At 39.6% G+C, this 15,973-nt stretch overlaps 4 protein-coding genes across 4 annotated transcripts; 2 read left to right on the top strand and 2 right to left on the bottom strand.

Annotated features, from left to right (window-relative positions):
* Window positions 1-13: 13 nt before the first annotated feature.
* Window positions 14-2,257, bottom strand: ch25hl1.2 (cholesterol 25-hydroxylase like 1, tandem duplicate 2). Its single transcript, XM_067589766.1, has one exon. It carries the CDS (start codon window positions 1,907-1,909, stop codon window positions 1,076-1,078), a length of 834 nt encoding a protein of 277 aa, XP_067445867.1. The 5' UTR covers window positions 1,910-2,257; the 3' UTR covers window positions 14-1,075.
* Window positions 2,258-3,252: 995 nt separating this feature from the next.
* On the top strand, window positions 3,253-7,798 carry si:dkey-24l11.2 (uncharacterized protein LOC100034462 homolog). Its single transcript, XM_067589755.1, has 12 exons — window positions 3,253-3,420; window positions 4,413-5,037; window positions 5,337-5,396; window positions 5,481-5,533; window positions 5,613-5,757; window positions 5,863-6,209; window positions 6,297-6,525; window positions 6,632-6,746; window positions 6,977-7,094; window positions 7,188-7,299; window positions 7,390-7,502; window positions 7,630-7,798. The coding sequence occupies exons 2-12, from the start codon at window positions 4,432-4,434 to the stop codon at window positions 7,697-7,699; spliced, it is 1,968 nt and encodes a 655-aa protein (XP_067445856.1). The 5' UTR covers window positions 3,253-3,420; window positions 4,413-4,431; the 3' UTR covers window positions 7,700-7,798.
* A 143-nt stretch (window positions 7,799-7,941) lies between these two features.
* On the top strand, window positions 7,942-9,898 carry ch25hl1.1 (cholesterol 25-hydroxylase like 1, tandem duplicate 1). Its single transcript, XM_067589758.1, has one exon. The coding sequence runs from the start codon at window positions 8,835-8,837 to the stop codon at window positions 9,669-9,671; it is 837 nt and encodes a 278-aa protein (XP_067445859.1). The 5' UTR covers window positions 7,942-8,834; the 3' UTR covers window positions 9,672-9,898.
* Window positions 9,899-10,590: 692 nt separating this feature from the next.
* On the bottom strand, window positions 10,591-15,723 carry kti12 (KTI12 chromatin associated homolog). The gene is made up of 9 exons (XM_067589759.1): window positions 15,480-15,723; window positions 14,416-14,467; window positions 14,268-14,320; window positions 14,118-14,173; window positions 13,941-14,020; window positions 13,665-13,824; window positions 13,467-13,529; window positions 11,488-11,556; window positions 10,591-10,741 (listed from the first exon to the last, which is right to left on the bottom strand). The coding sequence occupies exons 1-9, from the start codon at window positions 15,628-15,630 to the stop codon at window positions 10,598-10,600; spliced, it is 828 nt and encodes a 275-aa protein (XP_067445860.1). The 5' UTR covers window positions 15,631-15,723; the 3' UTR covers window positions 10,591-10,597.
* Window positions 15,724-15,973: the final 250 nt, after the last annotated feature.

Raw genomic sequence — 15,973 nt, 5'->3', positions numbered from 1 at the left:
GCATTAATCAGCAGGAGACTCGGGTGTACCATTTTTATTTAGTTAAATAATAGACATTGTTGGTGATATATACAGTGAAATGTTAAAGATGAATATTGAAAATAAAAAGTAGATTGAATTTAGACGAAAATGGCAATTAGAGCGTTTTGCTGACATCTAGTGGCAGAATATATAATTTGACTTCAACCTGCTTTTTCCTCATTCATAAAACATTTGGGTAGCAGTGCTAGTCTGGGATCATCACTTAGGCTACATGACCTCAAAAACGCAATACTGGTATCAAAAAATTAATCCAGATAAGAGATAAATAGTTGAAAAATAAGAAGGGAAATGTACTAATCCAGGGTCAGAGGTAACAAAAGCATCAATATGTGCACTTTGTTATGATCTATACATACAGCTTGATTGTGCACAATGAATGACATCTCTGCAATGAAGATTTAAAATAAAATATATTCAAATGATGTTGTCTGTGGGCCTGAAAACACAATGAAGTGAAACTATTTGAGAAGAAAAATAGATTAAATGACACTGTGGAAAAGTATCTCAGAGGATGTATTATTTATATGAGGAAGAACGTAATGTAAGCCATGTCCGAAGGTCAGGATCACTTTCAAAGTAGAGAAACCAGGCTCGCAGGAGACAGATGCATTTATGCATTGTTTATGTTGCACACATACTGTAGATACGATGAACAAATTTTGTCGTCATCATTAAAGCCACAAGAAAAATCACATCACATTTTTGTGAGCAAACATTTATTACACAAAGAGCGTACATGTCAAGAAAGAATGCACACAGAGACACAATTATTCTTCTACACCAAGATAAGAAGAGTGGAAAGGTAGAAATAAATGAATAAGACACACATGTCACTCTTAATACTAAATGTTTTTTTTTCTAAATATAACTACTGTAATATACTTCAGTTTGTAAGACAAATTGTTTAGAAATAATGTAATCATTTTTAAACATGTTCTTTTACTTCCACTCCTTCACACTTTGAATGCTTTTACATCCACATATGAAGTGAAACGCAAATCTCTAACTATACTAACAATAATGTAACAGCCTTCTATCTCACAGCGGTAATAAAGCTGAAATCAGCATGTGTGCCAAATATTTTGTCCCAGTGGCTGAAGTGTGGTGCAAAGTTGGTGTTGGGTTTCTGATGGTGCACATCGTGTTTGCTGGGCCCTCCGTAGATGCCAAATGGTATCAGACGAGATGTGGACCAGGGGAAATCGTAGCCACAGTGATCCTCTATGGAAACATAGACATGCAACACCATGAAGGTCCATGTGGTGAGTAGATGGCATCTCAGGATCACAGGGTTCAGGGTGGTCCAAAAGCCAACCGTGACCAGCTCCCAACCGCCAAGACACTGAGTGGCCAGAGCAAAGGGAGATGAGTAATTATGATGGATGGCATGGAAAGTGACATACAGCCAGCGGATCCTGTGATGGAGCAGGTGCCAAATGAAGTATTGGAAGTCAAAGAGCAGGAGGTTGCCTATAACTCCGGCTGTCAGCTCCAGCAGAGATGGAGCCTGGTCAGGCAGGTCCACAGGTGGCCTCCATACCCACTGAGCCACTGATGCTGGGAGCACAAGAAACACATGGTTGTACAGGGTGACGCCTGCACAGTGCAGCAGTGTGGAGGCTGTTGGCCGACGGCCGGGTTGCATCTTGAATTGCTGGACCCATGCCCACCTGTCTCCTATGATGTCACAAACAAGAAAAGGAAGGCACAAGACAAAGTATGAGGACACGGTCAGAAGAACGGGAAAGAGTGGAGACCTCAAATAGTCTCTGTAGTTGAGCCTCAGGCTTTCCCACAGAGGCTGCAGCAAAGACTCGTTTCCTAAGCATCTTATCAAAAGATGTATGTTGCTATACGCAAGATCCATCCTGAAGTAAAAATCACAAGGTGAATGTCTTATGAATGTCTGAGGAACGTAGTTGTTCCAGCCAGAAACAACGGTTATGGTAAAGACTTCATCCTATGAGTGGTTGCTTGTGCTTTAGCTCACTGTGTGGTATCAAGTGACAGCAGGGTGCAACAAATTATTCATACGTGAATGGGAACTGGTAACATATATACTGTATCTCTGGTGACAAACTCGTCAGGTGTAAAATAATCTTAAAAATCACATTTTACTCATTTTCTGTTGGTGCCATACAGTATTGCTGTTCAAATTTAAGTGACTTAATTTGCCACTGGCACAGATACACGAGTACAAACACACTGACATTGCTGCACAGTTTTCTCAGTCATTTAAAGACGGAAAGACCCAAAAACAGGAGGAGAGAGCTTTTATATTTTACTTTAATATATATATATATGTATATGTATTCTATAAAAAGGAGAGACACAGAGCATGCAAGTCACACTTGAAATAAAATTAAAAAATAGAATTAAATTAACATAAATGCAAGAGAATATAAACAATTACAGTATACAGGGCCTTTGGTGTGTTCAGGTGTACTATTGTACATTTGTGCTGCATCATGCAATACAGATTTGATTAGAAGGTCTATTTTAATGTGAACCAAGTACACAATTTGGACGTGTAATGTCTGAAGAAGTACAGCAGCTTCCCTTTTTTGTCATACTGATGTTTGAAACTTTTCAGCACATTCACAGGACCAGGGTGTGAGGGTGGGTATGAGTTTACTGTGAAAAAGGGTGTTGAGAAAACTGGCTATTTTGGAGCTCTCACTCCTAACACATGATCTTCATCAGCAAACAGGAATGGTAGATGTTCAAATATCCATTTTTTCTGATAAATTTAAGGACTTATCATCCATGTTGGCTAAAAGGCCAAGGTTCAATATCACCACAAGGTCCATTTAGTAGTTCTGGAGCTTTTGATCACATGATCATTAAGCCAACATGAATGAGATGTCAGTAAAATGTACAGAAAAAAGGGAAATTTGGACATCTACAATTTTCATGAACATGAAGATCATGTGATATGATTGAAAACTCCACAACAAGCTACGAAATGGACTTTGTTGTAAGATTTGTTTTCTGTTGCTGTGTCAAAGTTCAAGCGTGAACTTGAACCTCCACTTCACACTCCCAAACTGTAGAGGGCGACAAATAAAAGTCTATTCAGCGTACTACAAACAGACAGTAACTGAAATCTCCATTACCTTTACACATTACATCCTCTATTGCTTAAAGTTACGAACCCAACTGTTACCCCATAACGTTTCGGGAACCTGTCGTCGCACTTGATGACATAAACTTACTGCGTCTTTGTTTTCGCACGTTAGCATGTAGCAGGTAGCGGTGCAGTCACTTGACAGGTGGCAGTTAAGACCACTTTAAAATGTAACTTGAAGCTTTTTAACAGTTATGATATTATCATTACAGGGAGTTAACCTTCACGTGGACCCTGTGTGTGTATTTGAGGTAATGTGACTAACATTAGACACTTCTCCTGCAATGACTGCATAAAGTTTAGCAGTAGTCAACGTAGCTAAGTAGATAACGCAACATGACTAAACGTTGGTGTTTTTCTGTTTATTATCATTCTCGGCGGGTTAACATGAGATGGTTAAATATCGAAACGCCATGCTATTGTTGGGAGTGGTTTTAAATACAATTGCAGATGTTATAGACGACATTGATCCCCTTTTTAGGTGAAATATAACCAATTCTATGGATAGGTAATTTACATACTGAGCAATAGTTTAAAGTCCATGGAGAGTATTTTTTTTCTCGTCTTCAAAGAGACACTATAATTATGTAAAAAAATTTGTGCAGGCCTCTTGCAGATCAACATACACTAGATGTGGGCACCTCTTAATTTTGCCTCAAAATAAAGAAAAACTCAGTGATCATAAGTTCTCAGAGATAATAGAATTGGTAACTTTGGCCCTACAGGAGTCCATATTGTTGTCAAAGGTGACATGTTTGACATGCTTATTTTGTCTGACCAACAGTCCTAAATCCAACAATATTTTATTCACAATGATACAAAGCAGAGAAAATCAGAAAGTCCTCACATTCGAGAGGTTGGAACCAGGGAAAGGAATTTTTGCTTAATAAAAATGGTTAATGGTAGATGATTATTTTTAAGCTCTTGTTTGGATGAATGCAAGAAATCATGATGCTGAAACATATAATGATATTTTAGACAGTTGTTTGCTTCCAACTTTGTGAGAACAGACCCTTTCCTGCTTGAACGTGTCAATACCGCCGTGCAGAAAGCAGGTCCATAAAAATGGTTTACAGTGCCCTGCACAAAGCCTCACCTTCACCTCATTCCACACCTTTGAGCCACACCTTATTGCTCAACGACAGCACCTGACCTTACTCACTTACTTACTTATATTAGTACAAAAAAAGTAGATACTTCTCCATAGCATTTATAATAATTGTTACTATATTCATTCTTTCAGGTAAAATAAAAATAAAATAATGGAGAACAGTGAGGGAGAGAAGACAGGTGAATCAAAGCTGGTCCATCAGACACAGCAGCTGTGCCGCTTCTTCTCTCAAGGAAGACACTGCAATTTTGGGAAGAAATGCAGGTTTTTGCATGTAAGAGATGATGCCAAAGCTCATGAGAAGAAAACAGCCAGGACACTCAGCCAGTCTGATGTCATGCCACCCCACTCAGAGGTCCCTGGTAGAGATGTAGGACACAGGCCTCCACCCACTAACAACTCCAGGGCTGCCCCAGCAGCTGGCCGCCGCCCCTGCCGTTACTTTATCTCAGGGCACTGCACCATGGAGGACAGATGTCGCTTCTGGCATCCACCACAGTTCCCCCCACTGGATGACCAGCCTGTTCCTGGAAATCATGCAAGACCCGTGCAGAGGATGCCACCTGTACCCCGCCCCAACATCATCCAGGAGGTCAAGCTGTGCGACCTCACAGAGGACGTCACCAAGCAGCTACGAGACACAGAAATCAAGCAGCTGAAGAAGCGTTTTCCCAAAGACCAGCTCATTATTCAAGAACGGAGCGATGGCATGGTTACATACTACAGGGTGACTGTAGAGGCCACTGATCCAGATTGGGTAAACATTTTCCTCCACCAATCTTCTTTTTGCTCTTGATGCCCCAAGAGATTAGAGGGAAAATTCAACCCAAATACTGAAGGGGAAATTGGGTAAAGCAGTGATTAAACATTGCAATTTTGGCTCATTTGAAAACAAGTGATTTCGAAAGCTAAATATGGCCAGAATCCAGTTTTTCTTGTAAATAAATAATAAACTTTTCTTACACTTGTCATGCTTTGACTTGATAGTCAGTTACACTGATGAATACTACTCTATCATAATTTGGAAATATACTGACTCTGCATTCTAACTCACAGCCTTTTGATCTGAAAGAAATCGACATCATGGTGAGCTTTCCGGACAATTACCCTCAGGAGGTAACTAAGACTAAAACTCTCATTACAGTGAATGTTTTGTAAAATACTCCAACAGTTACTTATCATGTTGATAATTTTCTGTAGATTTTCACATTGGACGTACCGTTGGACCAGGATCTGCCGCCAGTAATGGCAAGGTAAAAGCATTTCCAGTTTATTTTAACATGTAATGTTTTGAATTATTGACAGTCATTTCTATACATTTTGGCTATGTAGACATGTACAGGAAGCATCGTGTGAGTGGCTTCAGGCCAAGCATGCAACCAATCAGCTTATGGGAAAAGTAGAGCTGCTCTTCCGGCCTTTTCTTCGTTGGCTAGATCGTAGTTTGGAGAGACTGTTCACTGAAGGAGCCAGGCAGGTGAGAGAGATTGCACCTCGCTTTTGGCTGTGTTTGTCAACATATTTTCCCTTAAAAATTATAGCACTGATTAGAAAATGTTTTCTTATCTCTTTTTTTTTTCAGTTGAAAAAAGACATTGATATAGAAAAAGCTGGATTGCAGTTCATACCATACCAGGAGCTCAAGGCAACAGTGTGTGAAAAATCTGAGGATGCAGAAGAGGATGCCAGTGATGAAGAAAAAGTTGAAAGGACAGAAGGGGAGAGGACTGTGGAGGGAGGGCAGGAGGGTCCAGGTTGTGATGACGGGCAGCACCAGCAGGAGGAGGAGGAAGCCAGTCATCTGGTGGAAAACATTAAGATCAGTGATCCCCGCAGAGGCACAGAGGTGAAGCTGCTGGGACTGAGGCTCGGAGAGAACACAGCCACCGTAGTGGCCCAACAGATCACAGTTTGTCTTCAGTGTAATAGGTAAGGAAAGAGAGCTAAATATCATGTCTATATCACAAATTAGAGTTTGTTTAATTTGACTCTGTGCTTTATGCATGCTGTCTGCAGGTGTAAGATAACTGCAGACCTGACGCTGACTGGAAGGACACCCTGCACAGCTCAGTGTGAAAAATGCAGTGCAAGCATAAACGCTGCTTTCAGGCCCTGCATGCTGCACCATTACAGTGATGTTCTGGGATACCTGGACCTCCACAACGCGGCACCCGCTGACCTTGTGCTTCAAGACTGTGATCTGACCGTGGGATGCCTCAGCTGCTCCCAGGAGGGCCCTATGCAGGTGATGTCCTGCTTGTCACTGCATTTCTGTTTTGTGTGAAAATCAATAGCAGTAAGTAAGACACGATGAACTCTTCAGAAAGTTCTTTGTCTTTATTTTTCCTCAGAACATTTCCTATGGTCAAACAAAGGAGTTTAATTGCGAACACTGCCACAGCAAGCTCAGCATCCTAGCTGAGAGCACAAGATTCCAGTATATTCAGCCACGTGCCAACAAAACAGGTTAGAACTCACCTACATTTGCTATCCAAGGGATCAGCAAAGGCTTAAGATCTTACATAAATAAACTGCCACAGTTGGCTCTCTGGTCATTGTTTCCTCACATTAAAGTTACACAGTGGATGAAAACCTTTAAATATGAGTATTTAGACACATACAAATATATATTTATTTACCGAAAAGAACCAGAAAGGCCAATGTAATGTGATTTTTGTGTGTGTGTGTGTGTGCAGGTCCAAGTGCCTCTGTTGTTAATTATAAGTCGATAAGAGACCCTGCTGTTCAAAAGGGGAAGCCACTGCCAGAAAAAGGAACATGCAAACATTATAAACAGAGCCATCGGTGGCTAAGGTATAACCTGCAACGTGTCCTGTCTCATTTCACATATCTGATGTATGTTGGAGCTCTGAGAAGTTAGTGAAAACTCTGGGCCCATGTTCTCAGGTTTCCCTGCTGTGGTCGCGCATACCCCTGTGACGTGTGCCATGACGAGGACCAGGACCACCCCATGGAACTCGCCACCAGGATGATTTGTGGCTACTGTGCCAAAGAACAGGTGAACTGTTAGACACAAGGCTGATGTTAGACTTTCACTCTGAATTTGAGCATTTCCTGAATTTAATCACCGCATTGTTTATTTTTGCAGCCGTATGGCAATGGGAAGCCTTGCATCAGCTGTGGAAGCATGATGACGAGAGGCGCACGCACCAGCCACTGGGAGGGAGGACTGGGATGCAGAAATAAAGTCAAAATGGGCAGGTATATATCCACCTAAAGACATTAGAGTCAACATATTAGAAATTGACTGCAATTATTAGTGATGAAAACATGATAGTAGTTGTAAAAACAATTAATGTATTGGAAAAAAAATTTCCTTTCTCTTCAGAAATGATCGACAAAAATATGCCAACACCAACAAGACGGTTTCAAGGAAGGCAGGCGGTGACAAGAAGTAGTTGGTGAAGAAGAGAATTATTGTCATTATGTAACACATGATCCACGGTTTGAGTGAAATTTTTTTCTATTTTCCCCAATAAATCATGTTGTTATGATCATTCAGTGTGAGTGTGATAAAACTGTACCAATTCGAGTCAATTTGTCTTCTTGTTACTTCACTCAGATGTTTGAGCTTCACTGTGCAGAATGATGTGTGTGCAGAGTTTGATACGAGAAGTCTGTTTTGAATTTAATATGCTGAAGGGGGAAAGTTTGAGGTGTGTACCTACGAGCAGGATTTGTGACATCACAACTAGTTTGGAAGCCAGTCATGTTCCAGTATGCAACTTACACAAGAGTGATGTGGAAACTAGAAGCCTCCAGTGCACATACACCAAAAACTGACCTGTCAGTGATGTAGGAGACATCTTGTGTCCAGTAGTTTTTGGGGGTTTTTTGCACATTCATAGATTTTCAATGAGGGAGAAGGAGTAGTTTTTAAGAACTGTTAAATAGTTGATTCAGTTTTTTTGTAGGGAAACCATATAAAGACAAATTATTATTCAAAGCAGAGTATTTTTATGTCTTAAAAACATGTCTGGAGGGCATCTTACAGTTATCAGCGGACTGATAATACAAAATAAAGAGTTGTTTCAGATTTTTCTACAATGCATCAGCCTGAGGTGTGAAAAATGGTGAGATATACTTTACTAAAAGCAGTGTAATAATTGTCCCCAAGGTATGCTGGCATATTACATGTGAACAGTGTAATTAAATTAAAATAAATAATATGTTTTGAAATTTCTGTAGAGCAACATTAATTTAAAAACTGAAACTTGGGGAGATTGGGGGAATATTTCACCCTTACAAAAATGCTTGGATCCTCCTTACCTCCTTGTACTGTAAATGTTAAACTTTGTACCTGTTGATATGCTAAGTCTAGAGCTTATCGATGTGTTGTGTCTAACTCATGTTTTTGTATGGTTAATCTTCTTGTGAAGGTCTGTTTGTTGCCATTGAGCCGTTGGAAAAAAAAAAAACTGGACTGTTCTGATCGAGAGCAAAGCCCTCTCTGTTGAACTACACTATATAAAGGGGGAAATTCGTCTAGACTCTGAGACTAGAAGCAGCCACCTGCAGTGGTGCCACGCAAAGATGTTGAACATCAGCGAGCTGCCTCTGCAGTTCCTGCCCTCCAGGGCCTCGGACCGTCTGCTGCAGCCTTTGTGGGATTATTTCCTTTTTCATCACCTGTCTCTCATCTCGTCTCCTTTTTTCCCAGTCATTCTTGCTTTTTCCAGCTATGTATTCTTCAGTGTGCCTTTTGCTGTACTGGACATCTTGGGAGAAAAGGTGCCTTTATTCTACCAGTACAAGATCCAACCGGACAGAAAGCCAACACTGGGAATGATGGCAAACAGCTTCCTGACAGCCTTTTATAACCACATATTCTTTGTTCTACCAACTGTAATAATGGGCATGTTCATTCTGCCTGCACCAACACTGCCACAAGATGCTCCCACTCTTTATGAGGTCTTCATTGATGGACTGGCTATGCTTCTCCTCTTTGACACTCAGTACTATATTTGGCACTACATCCATCACAAGCATCAACAGCTTTACCGGTGGATCCATGCAATCCACCATGAATACATGGCACCCTTCTCTTGGTCTACTGAGATGCTCAGCATCCCAGAACTGATGACTGTGGGACTCTGGAGCAACCAGGATCCGATTCTTTTAAAGTGTCACCCAATGACAACATGGTGCGTCACAGTTTTCAGTATCTGGTTGTCTGTAGAGGACCACATAGGCTATGACCTACCCTGGACTCTCAATCACCTGGTGCCATTTGGTCTGCTGGGTGGTGCACCGGCTCATGACATGCACCACCAGATGCCAAGCAGTAACTTTGCACCTTTTTTCAGCCACTGGGACAGAATCTTTGGCACTGCTGTCCCTCTGAAGAAAAAAACTATGAGAAGATATTGAGACAAGTGAATGTAATGTAATGTAAATACTGCTTGTTTAGTGTTATTTCTTTGAGGTGTCAATTATTTTAGCACTTGACTCGCCTTTGTTAAATGCTATATTTTTCTATTTTTAATTACATTGTAATTGTATAGTGCTTGCCGCTGCCTTTCTGCTCCAACAAGTTCCCTTTTCAAGCAGATTTTCACTTGTTAAATCAAGTTGCAATAAAATATAACTTTTGAAAAGATCAACTTGTTATTTTTTCTTGTTCTATAATACAGCATAAAAGTTATGTAAGTTAACACATTCAATACATTACCCTCCCTGCATGTTATGTGTGCTTTATCACACATCATTTAAGTCAATCAAGTGAGGAAAAATTAGCAGTCATTAGTTACACTTGCAAAGTATAAAATCCTGTGAACTTCCTGCTCTTACCTTTCTCACAATCCTCTTATATAATACAAAATCTTAGGAAGAGAATTACTCAGCAGTATTTTGCTTACAAATTCCACAAAGGAATAAGGAGCTTTTGAACAAGAGAACTAAGTACCATTTCAGGCTTGCCACTTACAGGTCAAGCACAGTGCAAGGGGCATTAAGGCTAACCTGTGCTTAAAGCGTTGAGCTTTGACTGGACAAAATGTTCAAGACTGACTTATGGTATTTGCAACAAATAATGACACAGCAAAAAAGAGAGACATCAGCAAAAATGATGCAAATACTAGCAGAAAATACACTTGGAGAACAGGAATATTATTGAAAGCAATAGTTGGTAATATCTATCCCTGAACATTACAGTAAATTTCAGCAACTACATGTTTGAAATTATATTTCATCATGGTACTGAATCTTTCTACAATGGCCAAAAGCACAAAAGGGTGCAACAAATATTTAAATATATTTGTCACAGAATGTATAAAAGAAACCAATGCTATTAAATTTCAGTGAAGACTTTTATTTAAATACTGCACAAACATGTTGGCAATTTGTCCTATGTTCTCTGTCGGGTGCATCTTGGTGTAGCTGATGAACTGGCGCCGTAATTTCCGCAGCTCTGCCATGTTGATGTTCCTGGTGAGCTCTATGTTCAATATCCGGTTAAGGAAATTAGAATACAAACTTGTGTGTGTGTCTGCTCTCACATGAAGAAAGGGAATATGTCTCAGAGGAGGTATTTTTCCACACTGATGAAGCAATAACTAACTGTACTACTGAAGGTCACAGTATCACATCTCGACCTTTACGGAGGACAATGAAACAAATACTGAATGTTACCGACATCATTTTAAATTCAAACTCTGCACCTGGCTGTGACCAGTGCAGAACATAATGTACTTTTAAGTTAGTTTCTGCCTGGATCAACAAGTTCAAAGGAGAAAATCAAAGTGTTTGCTTCTGAGAAGGTCTGGCACAGTGCAGCTGCCAATAAAATCCACTAATCTAAGTAATTTGGTTTCTCTCCTCCTTGCATATCCCACAGTATGTTATTACTGGCAAGACCTTTGAGGGTGATCGGTTGCCATGCCTTTCATTTAAGTTCTTTGATGGACATGCATTCATTCACCTTCCCTTTCCAACAAGCCCGGTCGTTTAATACAGAGCATTTAGCCCCCCACAGGAGTGGGAATATGGCTTTCCTCGGGAGGTAGAATACAAAAATGAGTCAGAACAAATTACTACAGGGAATACAAAATTTAGACAATTAACTCAGAAAGATCACTGCTACCTGACTTAAGAGATTGCAAGGTGTTACAAACATAAAAACAACATCTGTTTATGTGTGAAGTCAAAATTGGGTTTTTAAAAATGTGAACATGTGTAAAAAGGATATCTTTTCTGTAGCTCCTGGAACTGAGATGAGATCCCCAGGAACACTTGTCTTCTGTGCGTTAAAAATGGCCTGGAAAAACAAAAAACAAAACCCTCTTTGATAACACATTCCATTCATCAGGTAATGTTCGTAGGAAAAGCGGCATAGAACATGGTAGCAAAGAGGTGCACTCAATAGCAAATCAAGGGAAGAGAGCAGGTGATTTTTTTTATTGGCTAACAGCAATTAGCAGACACAACCAATCACATAAACACAGTAATAGAAAGATATATAATTATAGGATAGAGGGTATTTACAAAAATTGGACATACAACCACATGGGGAAATTGATGTCACCCAGTGTAGCAGGTTAACAAAGAACTCAATTCCTCATTCCTTCCTAATATTGACAAAAAGAGCTTTAACATTCCTCCTGTTCTGCTTGTAATAGAAGAACATTTATGACATACTGCTATGTGCTGACGTATTCAGAGATCCTGACGTCAATCCTCTGACGACTGGATGACATTATTATGCACCAGCTGTGTTACTTGGAAAAGCAACAATAAACTCATCATTTACCTTCTTATGTGGTCTGCGATATATTGATGAAATAAGTGGACAACTCAGTCTCAGAATCAATTAACGTAAGAGTAGATTGCAGGGTTGATCTCAGGTCATGTGTTGCTATACATTTGCAGAGCGTCACCAAGTCATTTTGACACAGCAAAGAGAAAGCACAGGTGTAATTAATAACACTGACGAAGACTCGGTTCCACTGAAGCATCCCAGTAATCCAGGCCAGTGAGTGAGCAAGCTCAATACGTGGACCCTACATGTTATTAGTTCCGCCTGTGCTTTTCCTACTGTGATGTTAAAATGTCTTCTGCGAAAAAAGTCCATTATCCTCAGCTGCAAGGTAGTGAACAACTATGGGTGACAATTTAAAGGAAAAACTGGTACAGGTCTGAATGCTTGACCCCCACAGTGAGGGGATCTGGTGGCTCTATTATGCTGTGGGGGGCATTTTACTGGCATGGTTTGGGTCCTCTGGTCCCCTTAGAGGGAAAGATCATTGCAAATCAATACAAAGTTGTTCTGAGTCATCACCTTTATCCTATGATGAAACATTTCTATCCTGATGGGAGTGGTCTCTTCCAGGATGACAATGCCCCAATTCATAGGGCGCTAGGGGGCCACTGAATGGTTTGATGAGTATGAAAACAATATGAATCATGTGCTATGGCCTTCACACTCACCAGACCTCAACCCAATTGAACACCTATGGGAGAGTTTGGACCATTGTGTTAGACAGTGCTCTCCACCACCATCATCAAAACACTAAATGAGGAAATATCTTTTTGAACAATGGTGTTCATCCCTCCAGTAAAGTTCAGAGACTTGTAGAATCAATGCCAAGGTGCAATGAAGCAGTTCTGGCAGAACATGGTGGCCCAACACCTTACCAAGACACTTTATGTTGGTTTTTCCTTTAATTTGTCACCCATCTGTATTAAACATCCTTGTAGTCTAAACCACACACCAATGTGTCCTCCCTCTGTAAAGGGGTGATGTCAAGGTTATTTCAGTATTAGTGTGCAATTGTGTATTCTATTTTTGAAAACAGCCCTTGTGATGTAATTATTTGCCTACTGACTCTATTTTGTGTTTTTGTCTGCCTGTTGCTTTTAGCCAATAAGTTGTCACTCACTCTGTTCCTATTTGTCATTTAGTACACCTGTTAGTGGGCTATAAATAATGTGCTCTGTGCTTCATTAACTTCCTTTGCAGAAGGTCTGTATGGAGTGAAATGTTTTCACTGTTGAACAGATGCTCATCAGTTGATTTTTTTAAATTCTGAATATTTAGGACCCACATTTATCTTAAAATTTGCCATAAAACAATAAAATCATATAGTTCCACAAAAAACAACATACAAGGGGAAAAAAACTGAGACTAATAAGTAAACACAAAATCTGAAAGAATAGATAAGGACATACCATCAACACGTCTTGCGTGATCTTGTCCAGCTCGTACAAGAAGTTTGTAGACGACAACGGTTGCTGCAGAGAAATATGAGATCATATACCATCAAAAAGACAGCGTGGCAGGACGTACCTCTATATGTACCAAATACTGTTAAAGTGTGTAAAAATTAAAAAAAGAAAAAGAAATGTGTATGATCGCATGTCTCTTACACTTTGCGTAGACTGGTTCGGAGGGGGTGCTTTTCTCTTGAAAAGCGCATCAGAAATGTCTTCAAATGGAAGCGTGTCATCTTTGAGGATGGTGAAAAGAGGACTGTCCCATCGGTTTCTGGAGTCTGGAGCTTCAAATCTCAGCACTAAAGCATCTAAGCTACAAAAGACAAAACAGATGTCAGGGAAACAACATAAATATATTGTATGATGATCATTTTTGACAATGACAAGCATACATCAACGTAATTTTAAAGGTAATGACATGTCACTAACATGTCCTGGGTGTACTGCTCAGCAGCATCTCTGTTGGTATTCCATGTTGAGCTCACTTCATCTGACGTCAAACAGTAAACCTTCACAAAAATATGGCAAATTTTGAGTTGTGTTGTTGGAGGATTTTTCTTTTTTCAGATTAAACAAATTAAACGGTAATTTATCTTGTGTACTTACCAGGCAGTGTGGTGTCTGTGCGTGTTTAATGAGACAGAACAGTTCATAGCGGTAGCCTGTAAGGTATTTCAACTTTAATAAGGTAAAAGTGTACACAAAACAATAAATGTTGTGATCAAGAATCTGCACACTATTATTACTATAATTTACCTTTAATGTAATTTAACGAATCAAAAATGACGATGTCATCCTTGTTGACTTTCCTAAAACAAATAGATAAACATTAAAAAGGCTGAAGAAAAAGAAAGGCTGTAGAACAGATTAGGGTCTAGTCCAGAAACTGATAACTGTAACCCACCTTTCTACTTCAGCCTTCAGAGCTGCTCTGGTATTTTTTTCCTTTTGGGAATCTGCAACATATCCAACAATATTTGCATATGTTACTGCAGATGTAGCGTGCTGTCTAGAGACCCTGTTTCAAAACAGTCGTCTTTGTGATACTGACTATTCATTTGTGATATCAAACAACAGAAGATGTGCTATTTTGGCCACTACAGTAGTGCTGCAACCAACAAGTATTTAAATTATCAATTAATGTACAGATTATATTCTTGATTAATTGATTAGGAAATATCAGAAAATAGTGAAAATTGCCTTTCATAATTTCCCACAACCCAAATTGACATTGTGCTCGTTTGCCTGCCTGTTTGAAAAGTAGTCCAAAACCCGAAATTAAGAGTTTATTATAAAGAGAAGAGAAAGAAAAGAAGACAATATCCAATCATTCTTGGTATTTTTGCTTGGAAAATTATCAAAATAGTTCATTTTCAACTGATTGATTAATCAACTAGTTTATTCAAAAGCTTCAATTTGAACTGCTAATAGAAATTTTAAATACTTTCCCCCCTAGATTTTTAACTTCCAGCAGCTGTTTAACTCAATTAATTAGATGTTGCAGACACAATCAGTGCAAGATTTTGTTTGTTGCTAAATTTCTTGCGTAAAGAGTAGATTAAGTGACATTGTACTGACACAACAAACTCCATTCAAAATACTATTTTATAAATATATATATATATATATATATATATACATATATATACAGATATATATACACATAATATATTATTATGTCATCGCTGTCCAAAACCTCTACAAACACTCATGTTCCGTTGTACACGAGAGAAACACTCCTGTGAGTCTTCATCAGACAGCATTTTCACTTGTCACAAACTTCAAAACAGTACAGGAAACCAGTCTTAATTCAATAAAATGTTATCTTTCTAGCCAACTGGTTCAACTGGGAGAGAACTAGCATGTACGAGGGACTCTGGTTTTCCAGAAAAACTTAATAAAACACGGTAACCAGCGTTATGTACAGTTAATATCTGAATGTAATTAGATATAGCTAGCTTAACTTGCCTGCATACACTGAGTTTTTCTCAACGCCCAGAGCTCCATCTCCCACAATATGAACCTTTCGGTCTGTATTTTGTTCAAAATACCCCTTCAGCTCTTCTGCCCTCCGTGTTTTACCACTACAGGGGTAACCACACAGCACTATTAGAGGCATAGCTACTGTCTATTATTAAACTGTCTAGCCTAAGATGTAATGAAAAGCATGTTTTAGCTTCCCTCTGCTTCCTCTTCTTGTTTTGTTGTTTAATGGCGGTTGGTAAACAGCTTTTAGGTGCATTACTGCCTCCTTCTGGATTGGAGTGATACTTTTTTTCCTAAGACGGCGAAGTCATGACCCGCCCTATTCTGCCTCCAATTGGTTTATCCTAACCCTGACTCATCGTCATGCCTAAAACTGACCAATCCAACCAAGGAAGGCAACGAGTACTAGCCAATCAGAGGCAGAGTAGGGCGGGTCATGACTTCGCCGTCCTAGGAAAAAAATGGCGTACCGCACA

Source organism: Thunnus thynnus, chromosome 5 (assembly GCF_963924715.1).
Source record: "Thunnus thynnus chromosome 5, fThuThy2.1, whole genome shotgun sequence".
NCBI classification, from domain to species: Eukaryota; Metazoa; Chordata; class Actinopteri; order Scombriformes; family Scombridae; genus Thunnus; species Thunnus thynnus.
This window is presented reverse-complemented; position numbering and strand designations above follow the sequence as displayed.

Excerpts from the sequence above, each read along its gene's own strand:
- ch25hl1.1 (XM_067589758.1), top strand. The coding sequence starts at position 8,835 with ATGTTGAACATCAGCGAGCTGCCTCTGCAGTTCCTGCCCTCCAGGGCC.
- ch25hl1.2 (XM_067589766.1), bottom strand. The coding sequence starts at position 1,909 with ATGGATCTTGCGTATAGCAACATACATCTTTTGATAAGATGCTTAGGA.
- kti12 (XM_067589759.1), bottom strand. The coding sequence starts at position 15,630 with ATGCCTCTAATAGTGCTGTGTGGTTACCCCTGTAGTGGTAAAACACGG. Across the intron at positions 14,321-14,415 it reads CTGAAGGCTGAAGTAGAAAG|GAAAGTCAACAAGGATGACA; the intron begins GTGGGTTACAGT and ends TATTTGTTTTAG. Across the intron at positions 13,825-13,940 it reads GAGCAGTACACCCAGGACAT|CTTAGATGCTTTAGTGCTGA; the intron begins GTTAGTGACATG and ends TGTCTTTTGTAG.
- si:dkey-24l11.2 (XM_067589755.1), top strand. The coding sequence starts at position 4,432 with ATGGAGAACAGTGAGGGAGAGAAGACAGGTGAATCAAAGCTGGTCCAT. Across the intron at positions 5,038-5,336 it reads AGGCCACTGATCCAGATTGG|CCTTTTGATCTGAAAGAAAT; the intron begins GTAAACATTTTC and ends TCTAACTCACAG. Across the intron at positions 7,095-7,187 it reads CAGAGCCATCGGTGGCTAAG|GTTTCCCTGCTGTGGTCGCG; the intron begins GTATAACCTGCA and ends CCATGTTCTCAG.